This window comes from Odontomachus brunneus, unplaced genomic scaffold (assembly GCF_010583005.1).
Source record: "Odontomachus brunneus isolate Ranch 3 - 2012 unplaced genomic scaffold, Obru_v1 Obru_scaffold_056, whole genome shotgun sequence".
Classification (NCBI taxonomy): domain Eukaryota; kingdom Metazoa; phylum Arthropoda; class Insecta; order Hymenoptera; family Formicidae; genus Odontomachus; species Odontomachus brunneus.
Window position 1 is genome coordinate 1,978,487 of NW_022639506.1, and position 15,491 is coordinate 1,993,977.

At 32.7% G+C, this 15,491-nt stretch overlaps 1 protein-coding gene across 3 annotated transcripts in view; it reads left to right on the forward strand.

Annotated features, from left to right (window-relative positions):
- LOC116845687 (abl interactor 1-like) overlaps positions 1–15,167 on the forward strand; it is a 556,408-nt gene extending 541,241 nt beyond the window's left edge. For 2 of the 3 annotated variants that reach the window (XM_032818689.1, XM_032818690.1), the window contains 2 exons: positions 10,456–10,482; positions 14,321–15,167. In XM_032818689.1, the coding sequence (XP_032674580.1) occupies positions 10,456–10,482; positions 14,321–14,502 (209 nt within the window). In that variant the 3' untranslated portion in view covers positions 14,503–15,167. The remainder of the gene's footprint in view (positions 1–10,455; positions 10,483–14,320) is intronic. The other variant, XM_032818691.1, reaches the window with a different exon arrangement.
- The last annotated feature ends 324 nt before the right edge of the window (positions 15,168–15,491 follow it).

The following is a 15,491-nucleotide window of genomic DNA, read 5'->3' on the forward strand; positions in this document are numbered from 1 at the left end:
ATATTTAAATATTTAAATATTTATATAAATAGATTTATATATTTAAATATTTAAATATTTAAATATTTATATATTTAAATATTTAAATATTTAAATATTTATATAAATAGATTTATATATTTAAATATTTAAATATTTAAATATTTATATATTTAAATATTTAAATATTTAAATATTTATATAAATAGATTTATATATTTAAATATTTAAATATTTAAATATTTATATATTTAAATATTTAAATATTTAAATATTTATATAAATAGATTTATATATTTAAATATTTAAATATTTAAATATTTATATATTTAAATATTTAAATATTTAAATATTTATATAAATAGATTTATATATTTAAATATTTAAATATTTAAATATTTATATATTTAAATATTTAAATATTTAAATATTTATATAAATAGATTTATATATTTAAATATTTAAATATTTAAATATTTATATATTTAAATATTTAAATATTTAAATATTTATATAAATAGATTTATATATTTAAATATTTAAATATTTAAATATTTATATATTTAAATATTTAAATATTTAAATATTTATATAAATAGATTTATATATTTAAATATTTAAATATTTAAATATTTATATAAATAGATAAAAATAATCTGAAGAAAATATAAAAAAGATAAAATTATTTTCGTATTTGTAATATTGTGTGTATACAGGATGCCTGACAATAAATTACGCAACCGCTATGCATAGGTAGAACTCAGCGAACTGAACACAGAATTTCTCTACCACTTCGTAAACAATTCACACGTAAAATTTCAAGCTAATAATCAAAGAAGATTGGTGAATGATCACACGCGATACGGTAGATGACAGCGATGTTTGTTATCGTGTGCGTGTACGAGGGAAAGTCATTAATTAAAGGCAATTTCGGTATAATGGACACGAAATCGATGTTTCTCCGAAATTTGCTGAATGATATTACATAGCAGTTATCTGAGCATATGTATTACATACTCATGTTGGCAATCCTGCTACCCGTGCATGCGCAGTGTATCGAAGATGGCCACTCCACTGTCAGAGTGCACCGTCGAGGAGCAGCGAGCTGTTATACATTCTTCGGTCGGAAAGTGTGAAAGCAAGTAAAATTTATCGTACGATGGTAGCTCAGTATGGAGACAGTTGTTTGAGCTAATGTAAGATGTACGAGTGGATGTCGCGGATTTATGGATGACAGAGATTTACGGATGGTAGGCGCAGTGTCCGCGATGAGAACCGACCGGAGAGACCAACATTGATGTTATGACTTTTTTATTTAGTCTATGTATATGACACAATGCATATAACTATGTATATGACACAATGCATATAACTATGTATATGACACAATGCATATGACAATGTATATGACTTTTTGTTTAGTTTAACATAATATACAAGCACACGATGGCAAAGATCGTCATCACAGCTCATTACATCATCTACGCACGTAATATTATTCACAAATCTCTTTATTAATTAATAATTCAAAATGTTATATGCTTTTTTGCGAAATAATAGAGGAATTTTGTGTTCAGTTTGATACGTTCTAGCTGCACATCACAGCTACATAACGAATTATCGGATATTCTGTGCATTTATTTTATTTCAAGTTAATATTAATTACTTAGATAACGATGTAAATGTATAGAAACGTAATTCCGTTTGATAAATAATAAATTTATGAGTGGCCTGCTGAAATATGTCACTGAAAAAAACGATGCTTAACGATCAAAATATCTTAAAAATTAGGCGATATAAATATACGTTTATTTCACACACGTTGCACGGAAAAAAAAAATGTGGTTGAATTAACCAAATATCTAGTCGAATATGATCCAGAAATTCCGATTGAAGTAACCCGAATTTTGTTTAGGTTAACAAGATTTTTTGATAGATTAACCAAACATGTCTGGTTATTTAACCAGACATGTCTAGTTAAATAACCAGACATGTTTGATTAGTCTACCAAAAATCTTGTTAACTTAAACAGAATTCGGGTTACTTCAATCGGAATTTCTGGACCGTTCATTTTCGGCCAGATATTTGGTTAATTCAACCAAATCTTTTTTTCCGTGTGTAAAAGTATATTACTCCCTGCTGAAACATACGCGAGCGACGATATCCGAAAAAGCCGAGAACATAACGGAAGCTCTAAAGACATTACGTCTCGCGGATTTATCAATAGTGTATAAATGAATCGGGGCGGCGTGCGGCTGAAATTTTGCGCGACTGTCGCGAACGAAGGCGGAAGCGGCCCGCAGAAATTGTACGAGACAGTCCGGACGAAGCATTCACGAATGCTAACTCGGTTTATTAGACTGTTTGGTCCGGAAGGAGCTAAGCCGGAACGATTCGTCAGACTGGTCATCGGACAGCACCATCGCGGCAATACCGCGCCGGTATAGCTCGGCAAATAATTCGTATTTACATGAACGTGTACTCCCCGGCGCGGCGGAGGCGTTAGACCGGCAAATCGAATTACAGGCGCGAATCGCTAACCGCATCAAGTCACTGTCGGCTACCTTGCATCCCCTTGCACTGTCTGACTAACCCTTCTCGCCGCCCGCGGATGAGGGATAACTCGGTTGAACTCGGTGTCGGTGATGCGCTGGCTCACTACATAATTGGCCCGCAACGATTGGCCAAGACATACCGCCGGCGACGCTCTATTGCTTTCGGTAATGCGTCAAATTAGATACTGCACTAACGTCAAATAGGTGTACGTACGCAGATAGGCATACAGTCTGATGATAGCTGGGGAAACGCTCGTGTTAGGTCAAGCTGAACAGAAACTTAACTTACAGCAAAAATCTGTGTGTGATAGTTAAATCTCATTGTAACATATGGATACCTAAAAATATAGTCTCCAGTAGGTGTATTTTTAGCTACACGAAGGCTAAATATCATTTGGCTAAATATGGTTGCTATGAGGAAGTATTAATGTTACTTTTCGGCCATGTATACAAAATCGTTGTATACATAACTATAATATTCTGGAACTGGTCCTCTTTGCTGCCTGTCTATACGTACTCTCATACGTTTGAACAGTTCTCTCAGTGTAGTATTGCCCGAAACCAAACCCTATAGATCTCTTAATCATAGTATTTGTTCTGCAGACCACAATAGAGAGACAGCAATATTCCTCTGGTTGAGGCAACTATGATACAAAGATATACTAATTAAACATTATCTGTGAAAAATGGCGCTCATATCTGCAAGAAGAATCACTACAATTAAAAAAATTGATAAAAAAGTACTCTTACGCAATTAGCTAATAGATAGTTCTTTATTGTTGTCGATTATTACTTAGCACCATTTGGGTATGCTTTCGATTAATTTGTCAGTATACTCGATAGAAAGCGAATATCAGAAATGCCAGATCGAAGATCTAGTAATAATTGTTTGGCAGTGAATATACGTTTTCCTTGAAGCTTTTTCTTCATAAGATCCCAAATATTTTTAATCAGATTCGCATTCGGTGATTATGCAGGTTAGTTAAAAGCATTATATCATTTTTCTCTTTCCACGCTGTGTACAGACGATTTCGATGATTGGGATCGTTATCTTTTTGGAGTATCCAATTGGCTGTTTCTTTTCCAAATTACTTCTTGGCAGACTTCAACGAATCTTGCTGATAAATCTTTATCATGCTCTGTGCATTGGAATTTTTTGTAAAGAGGATTAAAGCTCCAATCGCTCGAATATTAAAGCACCCTCAAACATGAATTTTTACTGGTTACTTAACAGTGTACAATCGGCGATCACTTGCAGACCAAGCACGCTTCACACACGTAAGGTAAAAGTATCGAATGACGCCACTGACCTGAATAGCGCCACCTTAATTTATTTCGTGCGCGTAATAAAACACAGCTGATTAAAAGTGTTAAAGAAAGCAATCGTGAAAGTATATCAAATAGCTCCGTCAAAGTATATGAAAATATAACGTTATTTTCCGTGAAAGGCAGTTTCAAAAGCTCATATCGAGAATCCGGCACTTTTGACTATCTACGACTGAATTTGTTCTTTAATATCTACTACGATAATATAACCTGTAGAATGATAAAATGAGATATTTTTGGGTTGAAATATAAAATGTTTTAATTTTGTATAGTTAACATAAATTGTATTGAATTGAAAGACAATAAAATAGTAAAATATTATACAATTGGTTTTTGTATAATATAATAGAGATAGCGGATTTATGTGCACGTAAAAATCATCATGTATACAAAACCACCATAGATGTGTAATAATATTTTAAAACAAATTAGTAGGAGTTAATATGCTTATAAGGTACATAAAATCTTTAATGATTTATAAAATTAATAACTGTAAATAATGTAGGCAATAGTCGCATTAATTCCCTATTTTAAAATAGAAAAGTTGTATATAAATATATTAATTTCATTCATTAATATTTACACACAATTATGTAATAGGTAAAATTTAAAATAAAATTGAAATTATATTCTAAAAAAAAAAATATATATATATATATATTTATTTACATAATATATATAAATATATATATTTTTTTCATGTTTTTTCATATAAATAACAAAAATTATAATTCAGTATTATGTTATTTAATTTTATTAGTTTATTACTAATAATTGTCAAAATAAAGTTTTTAATTATTTTGTTTTATTTAAGTTTTAAATTATTTACGAATAATTAATAATAAATATATTTGAATAGATAACAGGTGTAAAAATTTTATATCCTTTACTATAATTATTTATACTGAAAACAGATCAGGCATCATTTAGAACATATTAGTGGCATAAATCGAGACATCCAACAATTTCAGTGGGCATAATTCAGGACATTTGCAGTTTACACTTAGTTCTTGTAGTACTACTTTATTTTCTAGTACTACTACTATTATTTTCTAGTTCTAGTACTACTTTATTTTTTTTTAATAATCTCTTAAAAATTAATCTTTGCTTAGAGTGATGTAATTCGGTACGTTTACCTTACTCATGCCCAAAAGAACGCCTCATCAGAAAATATAATTTCGCTTCAATCGTAGTCGATGTTTGACCTCGCCAATTTCAATTGTTTTTCAATGTGCTTTTTACTAAGCAATAGTTTCTCATGTGTACTTTGCCGAACAAGTTTCGTTTCTTTCAAATGGATGGTCATTAAACCAATCTTCATTCTCCTTTTGGCTAGCCTCTTTTGAGCTTGTCTCAAAGTTAGCAAAGGATTTTGCTCGAACATGCGAATAATAGCTTTATCCTCTTGCGATGCTGAGAGTCGCGCTTTACCGTGTTCTGGCAGATCGTCGACAGTTCCAGTGTCCTCATACCGTGTCACCCATTTTTCTACAAACTGTCTTCATCTTTTTATATACTTGGCACTAGCTGTGAAAGATACTTTGGGACCATTGGGGTGAGAACACAAAAATACTGCTTCGTAACGCTTCAAATACGCGGCACTGAAAGTCGCCTGTAGAGAGACGAATTTCAAACATAATTGAGATATGTGCTATATTAGATAGCAAAGGATATTTCTGTTTATCAAATTCTCAAGATCTCTCTAAAATGTCATGCTCTTATGGGATACACTTATCTCTTATTATACTTATAAGGACTATAAGGATTGTGTAGATGAGCATATAACAACAGCAACTTTTAACGCAATATCTATTTAATTTGAAATCACATAAATTTTCTCTCCAATTATAGAGAATGTGGATGTAATTACAACAGTAATGAAAGTTTTAGTTGCAGCAGCAAATTTTTAGTTTCAACAGGAAATAGAATTTCAATAAATTATGATTAACTGTGAAATATCTTCATGATTAGGCAGTGAAATATTTTCTTTCCGTTTATCATTTTGTAAATAACCACGTGGATTTTTCAATTATTAATTAAAAGAGTTTGGCGAATGATTACGCGTAATTCACCAATCTTCTGATTTAGTTTGACTAAATCTACATTACACGAATGTCTTTTTCTATCATTAGGCATCCTATATATGCTTTGACATTCAGCGACTACGATTTTCAGTGGTACAGTCAGATGATTAAAGGGATTGCAACACTTTTACTCAATGATTCTTGCAACACATTCCATGCCCAATAGTAAAATATATCTGTCCATATATATATATGTGTGTATCTTCAAAATTATTACAAATTTTTTTAACAAAAATTAATCACCTTTGAAAATTTCAAAAGTCCTAACAAGCATAAAATAATTTTGACTCAATATTCCTCAATCCCTCAATATCCTTCAATATCCCTCAATATCTCTCGATATACCTACAATCCTATCCTAATATTCTAATAATATTAGAAGTTGGCGGGAAAACTTTATTTATCAGTCAATAATAATAACTTTTTCTATTATCTTGCTATAGTCGCATAGTTAGTTATTTTTACCGTGTTGACTCCTATTATTAGAATATTAGAAAATAGAATTATAGGTACATAGGAATATTGAATCGAGATTATATTTTATAATTTTTAGGTTTTTTGAAATTTTGGAAAGCAATTTATTTTGATTAAAAGTTTTTTATTTCGTATTTTCTAATAATTTACTAAAAGTTTGTTTTTAAAGTTGATTCAAAAAACTGTTTATTGGAAATCGATTAAAAATAAAAATTTCGTTTTGCATTTTTACATGTTCCCGCAGAGAGAGAGAGAGAGAGGGAGAGAGAGAGAGATATTTTCAAAAAAATAATGGAATTATCCAATTTTCAAATCATGTAGATAAGCTTGGGTAATGGCATCAATCTAAGAATTATGTAAATAATATATTGAAAAATATACAAAATACTGCAAAAAGCTTCATCTCAATATCTTTAACGGTTCTCAAATTATGGAGGAACATACAAACAGATATACATATAAGACAAAAGAAAGGCTTTTTGATAGTCAGTTAGAAACTAAACTATCTTATTGAATGCGAGATGCGCTACAGAAAAAAAGTGTTGCAAGTTTTAATCGTCTGAATGTACGCAATCCAAGATAATAGCCTTGACATTTTACAAAAGCATATTTCTCGATTAATCGCACTGCGTGTGCACATGTGTGTACGAAATCGCTTCCTCGAAATAATCAACAGTTATGATGCATGAATATATAGATGTATTGCGTGTAATTTGAAAGTTCGTTTGGAATTATGGTTATAACATGTTAATTAGGGCTATTATATCGGATTGTGTACACGTATGTGTACAGTAATGCACCATATGCGCCTGACACTTATTTACTATATGAAAAGAAAACGATATGGTGTACATAACTAGGAGTATTTAGTTGTGAGCAATATAGCTGCAATATACTTTGGTCATTTTTGTGTGATGATAATGTCTATGCTTGATATGACTCAATTACTTTGGTACATCAATGTAGTTGCGCACGATTTCTGGTTTGTGGCAGCCAGAAATCGATTGGAGTGACGTTTACTATGGATAGTTGACCAACTCTGGTTGGAGCAACAAGATGTCGTTACTGTGATTCCGCAATTGTTCTGTGGTTGTAGCCAGCGCATAATTAATTCACTATTGAGTCTGGTTGACACAACCAGATTTATGTGTGGCTCAACTGCTTCACCCGTGTACAATTTTCACGTAACAGAAGTAATTACCGCCTCTGCGGATCGACAAGTCGCCTGAGCTCCACGAATACCGTGCGCGAAAGCAAGGAAAATGTCATGTTTCGCCAAGAGAATGTTTTTCGTGAAATTTGCAAATGGCCGAACGAATTTTGCTTCGACCGTGATAAATGCAAATTCGGCCGTGGGAAATAAGCCGCGTTATGTAAATAGTGAAATCTATATTATGGAGTTATATCGTGTTCATCATTTCGCAGAATTAGATTGCAGTGCGTTATCGCCACCAGAAACTGCATGATTTATTTTGCGCGTTATGTAAACGCTGTGCTTTACGAGAGGTAGTAACGCGGTCTGACCACCGGTCAATGATGTACCAGTATTAGCCATAATTGGCTAGCATCGTATTGATCTAACCTTCGCGTGGGTAGCGTTATCTTGTATCCTTGCTGCGTTTAATTAGCTGTGCTGACAAATTTACATATTCAGCGCGACGAGTCGTGTTAGAATTTTCACGATAATCCACGCGACGCCTGTTCTTCCGGCGGCCATCCTCGGATCGTCAACTGATTATCGCGGAAACACGATAAATGAAACTTGTATCGAAGACACTTGTCGAATATACACGATACGAGTCGCGCCCGTCATCGATCGTCGACACATCCGCTGGCAATTTCACTCACATCCCGCGATTTTGCGGCGAGGCAGCGCAAGGGGGATTAAGTTTAACCGGTTTTAACTTTTTCACCGGGCGGTACGCAGCACCAATTTAGCGTGTTATACGTGTGGCCCGCAATTTCAGAAGAACCTTCCTCAAATATGTACCTTAGCCGGGCTTTAATACGGTACTGCATCATGTGTCGCGTACGTATGTAGCGTACGGTGTAACCATCGCGAAAAGCGAAATGTATTCCGCGGCTCGCACCGCTATAAAGCGCATAAGTCTCGCAAAGAGAAACACGCTCAAAGGGGTGGAGAGGACCCCTGTAGTAGCTAGCAGAGCGCGGCGCAACGCGACGCCGAGATTTTTCCAGCTCGTTGTCGATGCGATATCGACTTTGTAATTGAACGTTACAGGTGTTCCGAGCACTCGTACGGTGCCGGCAAATTGTTCAATAACTGAAACGAATGTATATTTCGACGGTAAAGTTGTCCAAGATACGCGACGAACGCGGCTGGCGCTGACAGCTACGCATTGCGCGTTTCACGATCCAGTTTAATTAAGTGATTATTACTGCTTATTACGGAAAATATCGGCGTTACGGCCACGTGACTACACAGAAATAATTCCTACCGCGTTCATAATCTCTGCGATTAATTAGACCTCCGTCCCTCCGACGCCTCCCCTCCCCTCCTCCCTCTGCCTCGCAATCCGGCCAAGTGATAACGCCGAAAATTGCCGAAAGTCCGAATAGTACCCGCGAGTGTGAATCGTTGCGCCGTTAATCGGTCAGAAAACGGAAACGAATTGTGATGGATTTCGCGTTATCGCGAGTTTCGCGTTCGTGACCAATGCATGGAGCTTCGATGTCATTTCGTTCGATCCGTGTCCTGATATACACCTGTGATATCGTTTTCCGCGTAAATTTATCCAATCAGTCACGGAACAGCACTTTGCACGCTATATTTGGAGCCCGCTTTGCCAACAGCGTTAAGTAATTCATATAAGACGTGTAATTATCGACGAAGATCGTTAATCAACAACTTAAAGTGATTATTACCTGTTGTAAATCACCATTAATTGTAACTCTATACCTTGCAACTAATATTATATGTTTCGTTGAGAAAAATGCAACTTTGCATCAAACGCAGTTTTGCATTAATGCTAATCTGTTAATTTTCAATTTCTCGTAAAATCCGAGTTATGCATCTTAGATACATATGTATTGAAGATATGTGGAAAGTATGAAATCAATTGGTTCAACAGTCTTTGAGAAATCTTGTACATCAATGTTGAAAACATGGTTTAGAAATAAACTATGTTGTACGATCAAGTTGTACGTACTTTTCAAAGTTCTTGAAACAGAATCTCACTCGAAACAAATGAAAAGTGACAGTATTTTCACTCAAAGTGATACTAAAAATACTGCCACTTAAAATTGCAAGAGTGAATGTTTTACTCAAATTTAGTGTAGATTCTAAATTCATATGAATGAATATGTTTCTGTAACAATTTATCCGATTCATTCTTCAATTTCGAATGAAAATATTCACTTGACAATTCAGAGTGAAAAATTTATTTTATATAAATTAAGAGTCACTCGCAGTGTCACTCTACTTTTTAAATAAAATTTCATTCCGAAAAATTTAGAGAGTACGATATATCTGAGAACAATCGTTATATCTTGATATTCCTGATTTATATACCCGATTTATATTGATTTATGCTTACATAATAAATGTGGCAAGTTAGGATTCGATACGTTATAGAATTTCTCCAGAAAAAAGTTTCTGAATACAGCTTATTTTTTCAGACGTCCACAGGTATTAAGAATCATCTACAATGGGAGTAAAGTTTGGCTGTAAGAAGTAAAAATAAGAAATTGACTAATCACAGTCGAATGTAAGAAGAATAATTGACTATGTTTGATCAATTTTTTACTCTTAATTTTTATAACCACATTTTACTCTCATTATAAACTATGCTTTAGGAAAATTTAAAGAGTACGAGCCTCTTAAAACATCCCGCGACGGGTCTCATGCGCGCGTATTTGCTTATTATAAGCCAGTACAGTAATGTAAATAGTCATCCGCATCATTTCCCACACATTTCATCCGCATGATGCAATCCTTCGTTGGGATTTTCACACACGCATATGCCAAGCCCGTTGCACTAATGCACTTTTCTCTTTGCACATTCCCCGACGCACAGGTCTGCTCAGGCCTATTTACTTTACAGGTATGTAGGCAATCCGTAGGAAGGTGTAATGTTATGTTATGCCATTAATAGCATGTTGTGCCGTTTATATTCTGTAAATTTTACATCTTATTTGTCATTGTTATAAATATTATAACACGGCGTGATACAATAAGCGTGTTACTAATAAATACGAGATAAACCATTTCCTTAAAGTTTCCTAATTTTGTGGCGATTATGTATTCTATGTATACATATCAGATTGGTATAAACTATTTGTCAAGTGAAACGAAGGACGAAATTATCCTATTATAAAGTATTAATAACTTTAATGAGCAAAATTTGCTGGCATCAACTAGGTAGCTTTTCAAACGACTAACGAGGTCTTCCTGATTCCTTTTTAATACTCAAATTTGCAACTTTCTACTTAAAGTAAATTTAATAGAAAAGCGACGAATATTTCGGCGAATTTTATCTAATGTTTCATACTGTTCTTGCACCAAGAGTTATCAATTCACTTATATCGAGAATAGGCCCTTAGCCGTCTGTTTGTTGATACAAAGAAGCGTCAACGACCGTAAGACGTTACATTTAACAACGTTCGCTGTACGGTCGGTGAGTAATTGTCCTGACATTTATAACATACACACATAAGTTATAACGACTAGCGCTTAATAGATTTTAATCTGCAGGGCCAGGGACCGAAATTCCATTATCCCACATCCGAGTTACCGCAACCAAGTTATGTAGCTTCACGAAAGCGCGATAGACCACTGTATTGCAGTTAAACTTGATTTACAATAATGTGTTCTGTAACATTAACAACCTTTAATGGTTATACATTGCTCCAATTATGTATGTATGTTCAACATGGTATCGGTCTATTGCGTCACCGTCGGTTGTTTCGGCTAATTCTTCTCTAACTGGTCACCGTTAAGTAACGTGGAACGTTGAAAGTTCACAAAACGGAGACTACAGCATATCGTCATTTTCCAGAATCATGCCCGATACATATTAATCAAGAGCCTTTTATTACTTTCGTCACCGCCATCACGTTTCACGTGCTCTGACGTAAGACACGAATCTCTTCGCGGAGGGATTCAAATATTTTTGTTGCTCCCGACGTAGCTAGTAGATGTTCTTTCGTGCTCTCTTTACATTTAGATAACTTTAATTATTCTTTAGGAGTTCCTTTCAAGTTTGAGCAACTTTATAAGTAACTTAACAACGCGGAAGAACGCTCGCTCGCAACATTGTGCCCTGAAGGACCGACAACGGTCGGATACCGATAGAAATGGAATATTTTTAGTACCGTCTTTAAAGCTCGTCGTAATTAGCTTAACATTTCGTTATCTCAAATACAAGGTCCATCATCTTTAGGCGCTAATATTTTTGGAGAACATTCACACCGTTAACACATACATATATGTAAAACAACTTGAAAGTAACTTGAAGGGAAAAACATTAATGCCTGAGTATATATACGTAGACCTGAGCATTCTTATTGACTTGATTTTTATAAATACGGGTATTTAAACTTTCAACGTAGAATATACATATATAGCGTGAGAGAGTTACTTAACACGCGCGTGTTTCACGGAGAGAATTTTACAATAAAAAATTATTATAGAATTTTATAACCGAATAATATAGGTCGATATTTTACAATAATATACTACTCTTTAATTTCATATTTATTTATTTATTTTCTATTTATATATTTAAGAAAATATATGTGGAGTGTATGTATGTGCGTGCGTGCGTGCGTGCGTGTATATATATGTGTAAAATATATTATTAATATATTTACTATATCTTGCATAGTAAGATAGATTTTGCTGACAGTCTATTTTTTCTCCAAACAATAAAAACATATATTGAAAAAAATATTTTAGAAATAAAAAATACTTATTTTATAGATACTAATAACATATTCATTTATTCTGGTGTACTTACATGTATATATCTTTTTGAGAAAAGATATATTTTAAATAAAAAAAATTTACATTTCTTTAAAACTTTAACTTTTTGCTAGAATAATCGTTTATTCTATTAAAATAAAAGAAATTAGAGATTTAAGTAAACATGTTATTAATATTTACTGAATAAATATTTTTTCTCTTAATGCAATAAAATAGAAAAATTTATATAGAAAAAAATCTATATATTTAATATTTTTTCTATGTAGATTCTAAAATATTTTTGTCGCTTTTTTTATATTAAAGAACAATGTGTCTGGAATTAATTGTGTGTTTGGAAGAAATAAATGTTAATAAATCCTTCAAACATAATTTATTCCTTATACATTTTCCTTCCAATATAAAATCAACAGAAATATTTTAAAATTTAACATTAGAGATGATTTATCTTGTATGTATTTTATGTTAGAGATGATTTATCTTGCATGTATTTTATGTTGAAAGTATAAATACTCGTATTTAAAGACTAAAACAATAAGAATGTCCAGAGTTAGGCTGCGTCCAGACATTGGCACTTTTACCTTATTTGTCTACAAAACGTATTATGCATCATACAGTTCTCATAGTTTCTAATACGCATTTATAGTCTGGCTTTGCAAGGCGATGTTAATACCTTAATTAGTGCTCCGCCATAATTCCGGCATTTCCTTGCATATATCTTCGCTTGTAACAGTGATAGTCTTTATTTGCACTTTTCGGGATACAAATCAACTTCTGATTGTTTTACGATTCTCTCTCTCTCTTTCTCTCTTTCTCTCTCCCTCTCTCTCTCATTCTCTCCTCTCATCCTTTTCAACTCTCTCAACCATTTTTCTCCATCTGCATTCTCATTCAAAATTCCTCTCACATTCTGTCTTCTATCATATTTTCCCCAGTTCATACATCTTTTTAAAACATGTTTCCTCTGCCCAATCATATATCTTATATCTTTTTTCTTTTTGTCTCAATACCTTTACCTCTTTATTCCATTACTTAATCTAAATTTAATATTATTCTGTTCCTCTTCTATTCCTTTATTCTTATTTTCATTCTTTTTTTTTGTTATTCTTATTTTTTTATACTGTGCGCTATGTTTTGATATTTCTTGTCCTTTCATATCTTTTTTGTCCTTGCTCTTCTCTACTTTCCTCCACTTGCTATCTAATACTTTCTCCTCTTTCTTTTCTCATTCTTACTCCTATCATCGATATTTCTCTTGTTTCACAAAATCTCTTCTTTTTCTCTTTCTATTCCAAACCTTTTCTCTTCTCCCTCTTTCATACTCCTCCTAATATCTATGCATCTATTTCTCTACTTTCTCACTTTTCAGCTTTTCTTTATACGTCATCGCTCTCCTTGCCTTTGCCTCTTTGTCTTAATCAATTTCGTCATATAATTGCAGACGGATTCTTTGAATTTGCACGCGTAAAATGTAATTAGTAGCTGCCTAATTATTCATGTCGCTTAATTGCTCGCGGCATTTCTAGCGCGTGCAGACTAGAATTTCACGAATGCCACGTAAGAGAGAATGATACCGCAGTAAAATGGATGAAATTACATTGATACATTCAGTCAATCCACAATATACACACCGGATCGTTTGGATTTGACAAATTAATCAAATTGGTTATTTGAGAAACAGCGTGACCTGCCCAAATCGTGCGATCGATTTTGTTGGGGAAAATTATTCTCGCATTACTTTTCTATGATCACTAATGAAACGATTTCTCAAATAATGAACCGATGAAATCGTTGATTTTGTGCAACTGTTATTCATCACGCAAATAGAAATTTGAATATAATTTATATTCTAATATATTTTCAATGTTCCTTGTTGAACTTTCAGCGTTCCTCTCACAACGACCCTTACAATACGGAATCATGTTCGACCGAATAAAAACGAATATAACTTGTGTTCCCAGATACTGGGAGGGATTCCCCTCCGGAACCCGCGCCGCCGGAAATACCGCCACGTGGACCGTCTTTGCACGCAACGCATACTTCACGTACACAGCAAAATCGCAATGGTTGCCCACCAAACGCGACAGGAAATTTCACTGTGCCAAGTGATCAAATGCCGACCGAGACCTATTCGAGTAAGTGACAATTCAATTAATATTTATGAACAATATTTAAATACATTACATTAGAGTAATGTATTACATAAATACTTAAATTACATTAGAGTAGTCAAACAAATTAGACTTTAGCGTAAGTGAACGATTTTGAACTTCGATCTTTACTCGATCTTTACTCGCTGAATCTTCACTCGAAGGAGAGTGTGATATTTGTGACTATAATCACACAAAGAATGATGAGACAGGAAGAATGAAAGAATTATAATCAGAAAAATTATTTTTATGGTAAGTGTTACTGTGCAGGATTGGATAAATTTATGTTTTTTAAACTAAAAGTTTAAAGTTTAAAGCTATAAGCTAATGATTTATAAAATTAACTTAATTAGGTTAAAAGTTATATAAACAAAACATAACCTGATTAAAAGTTAAGTTAACATTGAATAAGCTTATTAAAGTTACAAGTTAAAATTTTATAATTTTATTAAGTTTATTAATGTTATATGCCAAGCAATATATCTTTTTTATATAATTAACTTTTCAATCATAGATTAAATTTGTGTGGCATAATAAAAATCTAGTTATTTATTAGAAAATATCGATTGTTTTGTACTCAATATTTCGTACACTGATAGGAAAAAAATTATCTAAAAAGTAAAAAAAATTATTAGCTGAATGTTAATAAGAGAGGAAAAGAGAGAGTGAGAAACTTACTTAAATTTAAACTATTTTTTTAAATAAACAATTGCTTTTATAAACAGTTAAGTTTTTAAAAAAATATATATTTTTTTATTTAAAAAAAATTTTGTTAGTATTAGTAAATATGCTATTATAGAAAAAGGCTACCCACTCTGAATAAATATTTTTTATTTCTTAAATATTATTCCTCTCTCACAGAAAAAGGATACTATCACTTAAAGAGACAAAGAAAAAATTTACTAATATTTTTTTGTTTTTCTTATACATTATAAACAATTTGCAATGATTTTAATATCAATAAATTTTATCTTAATTTACA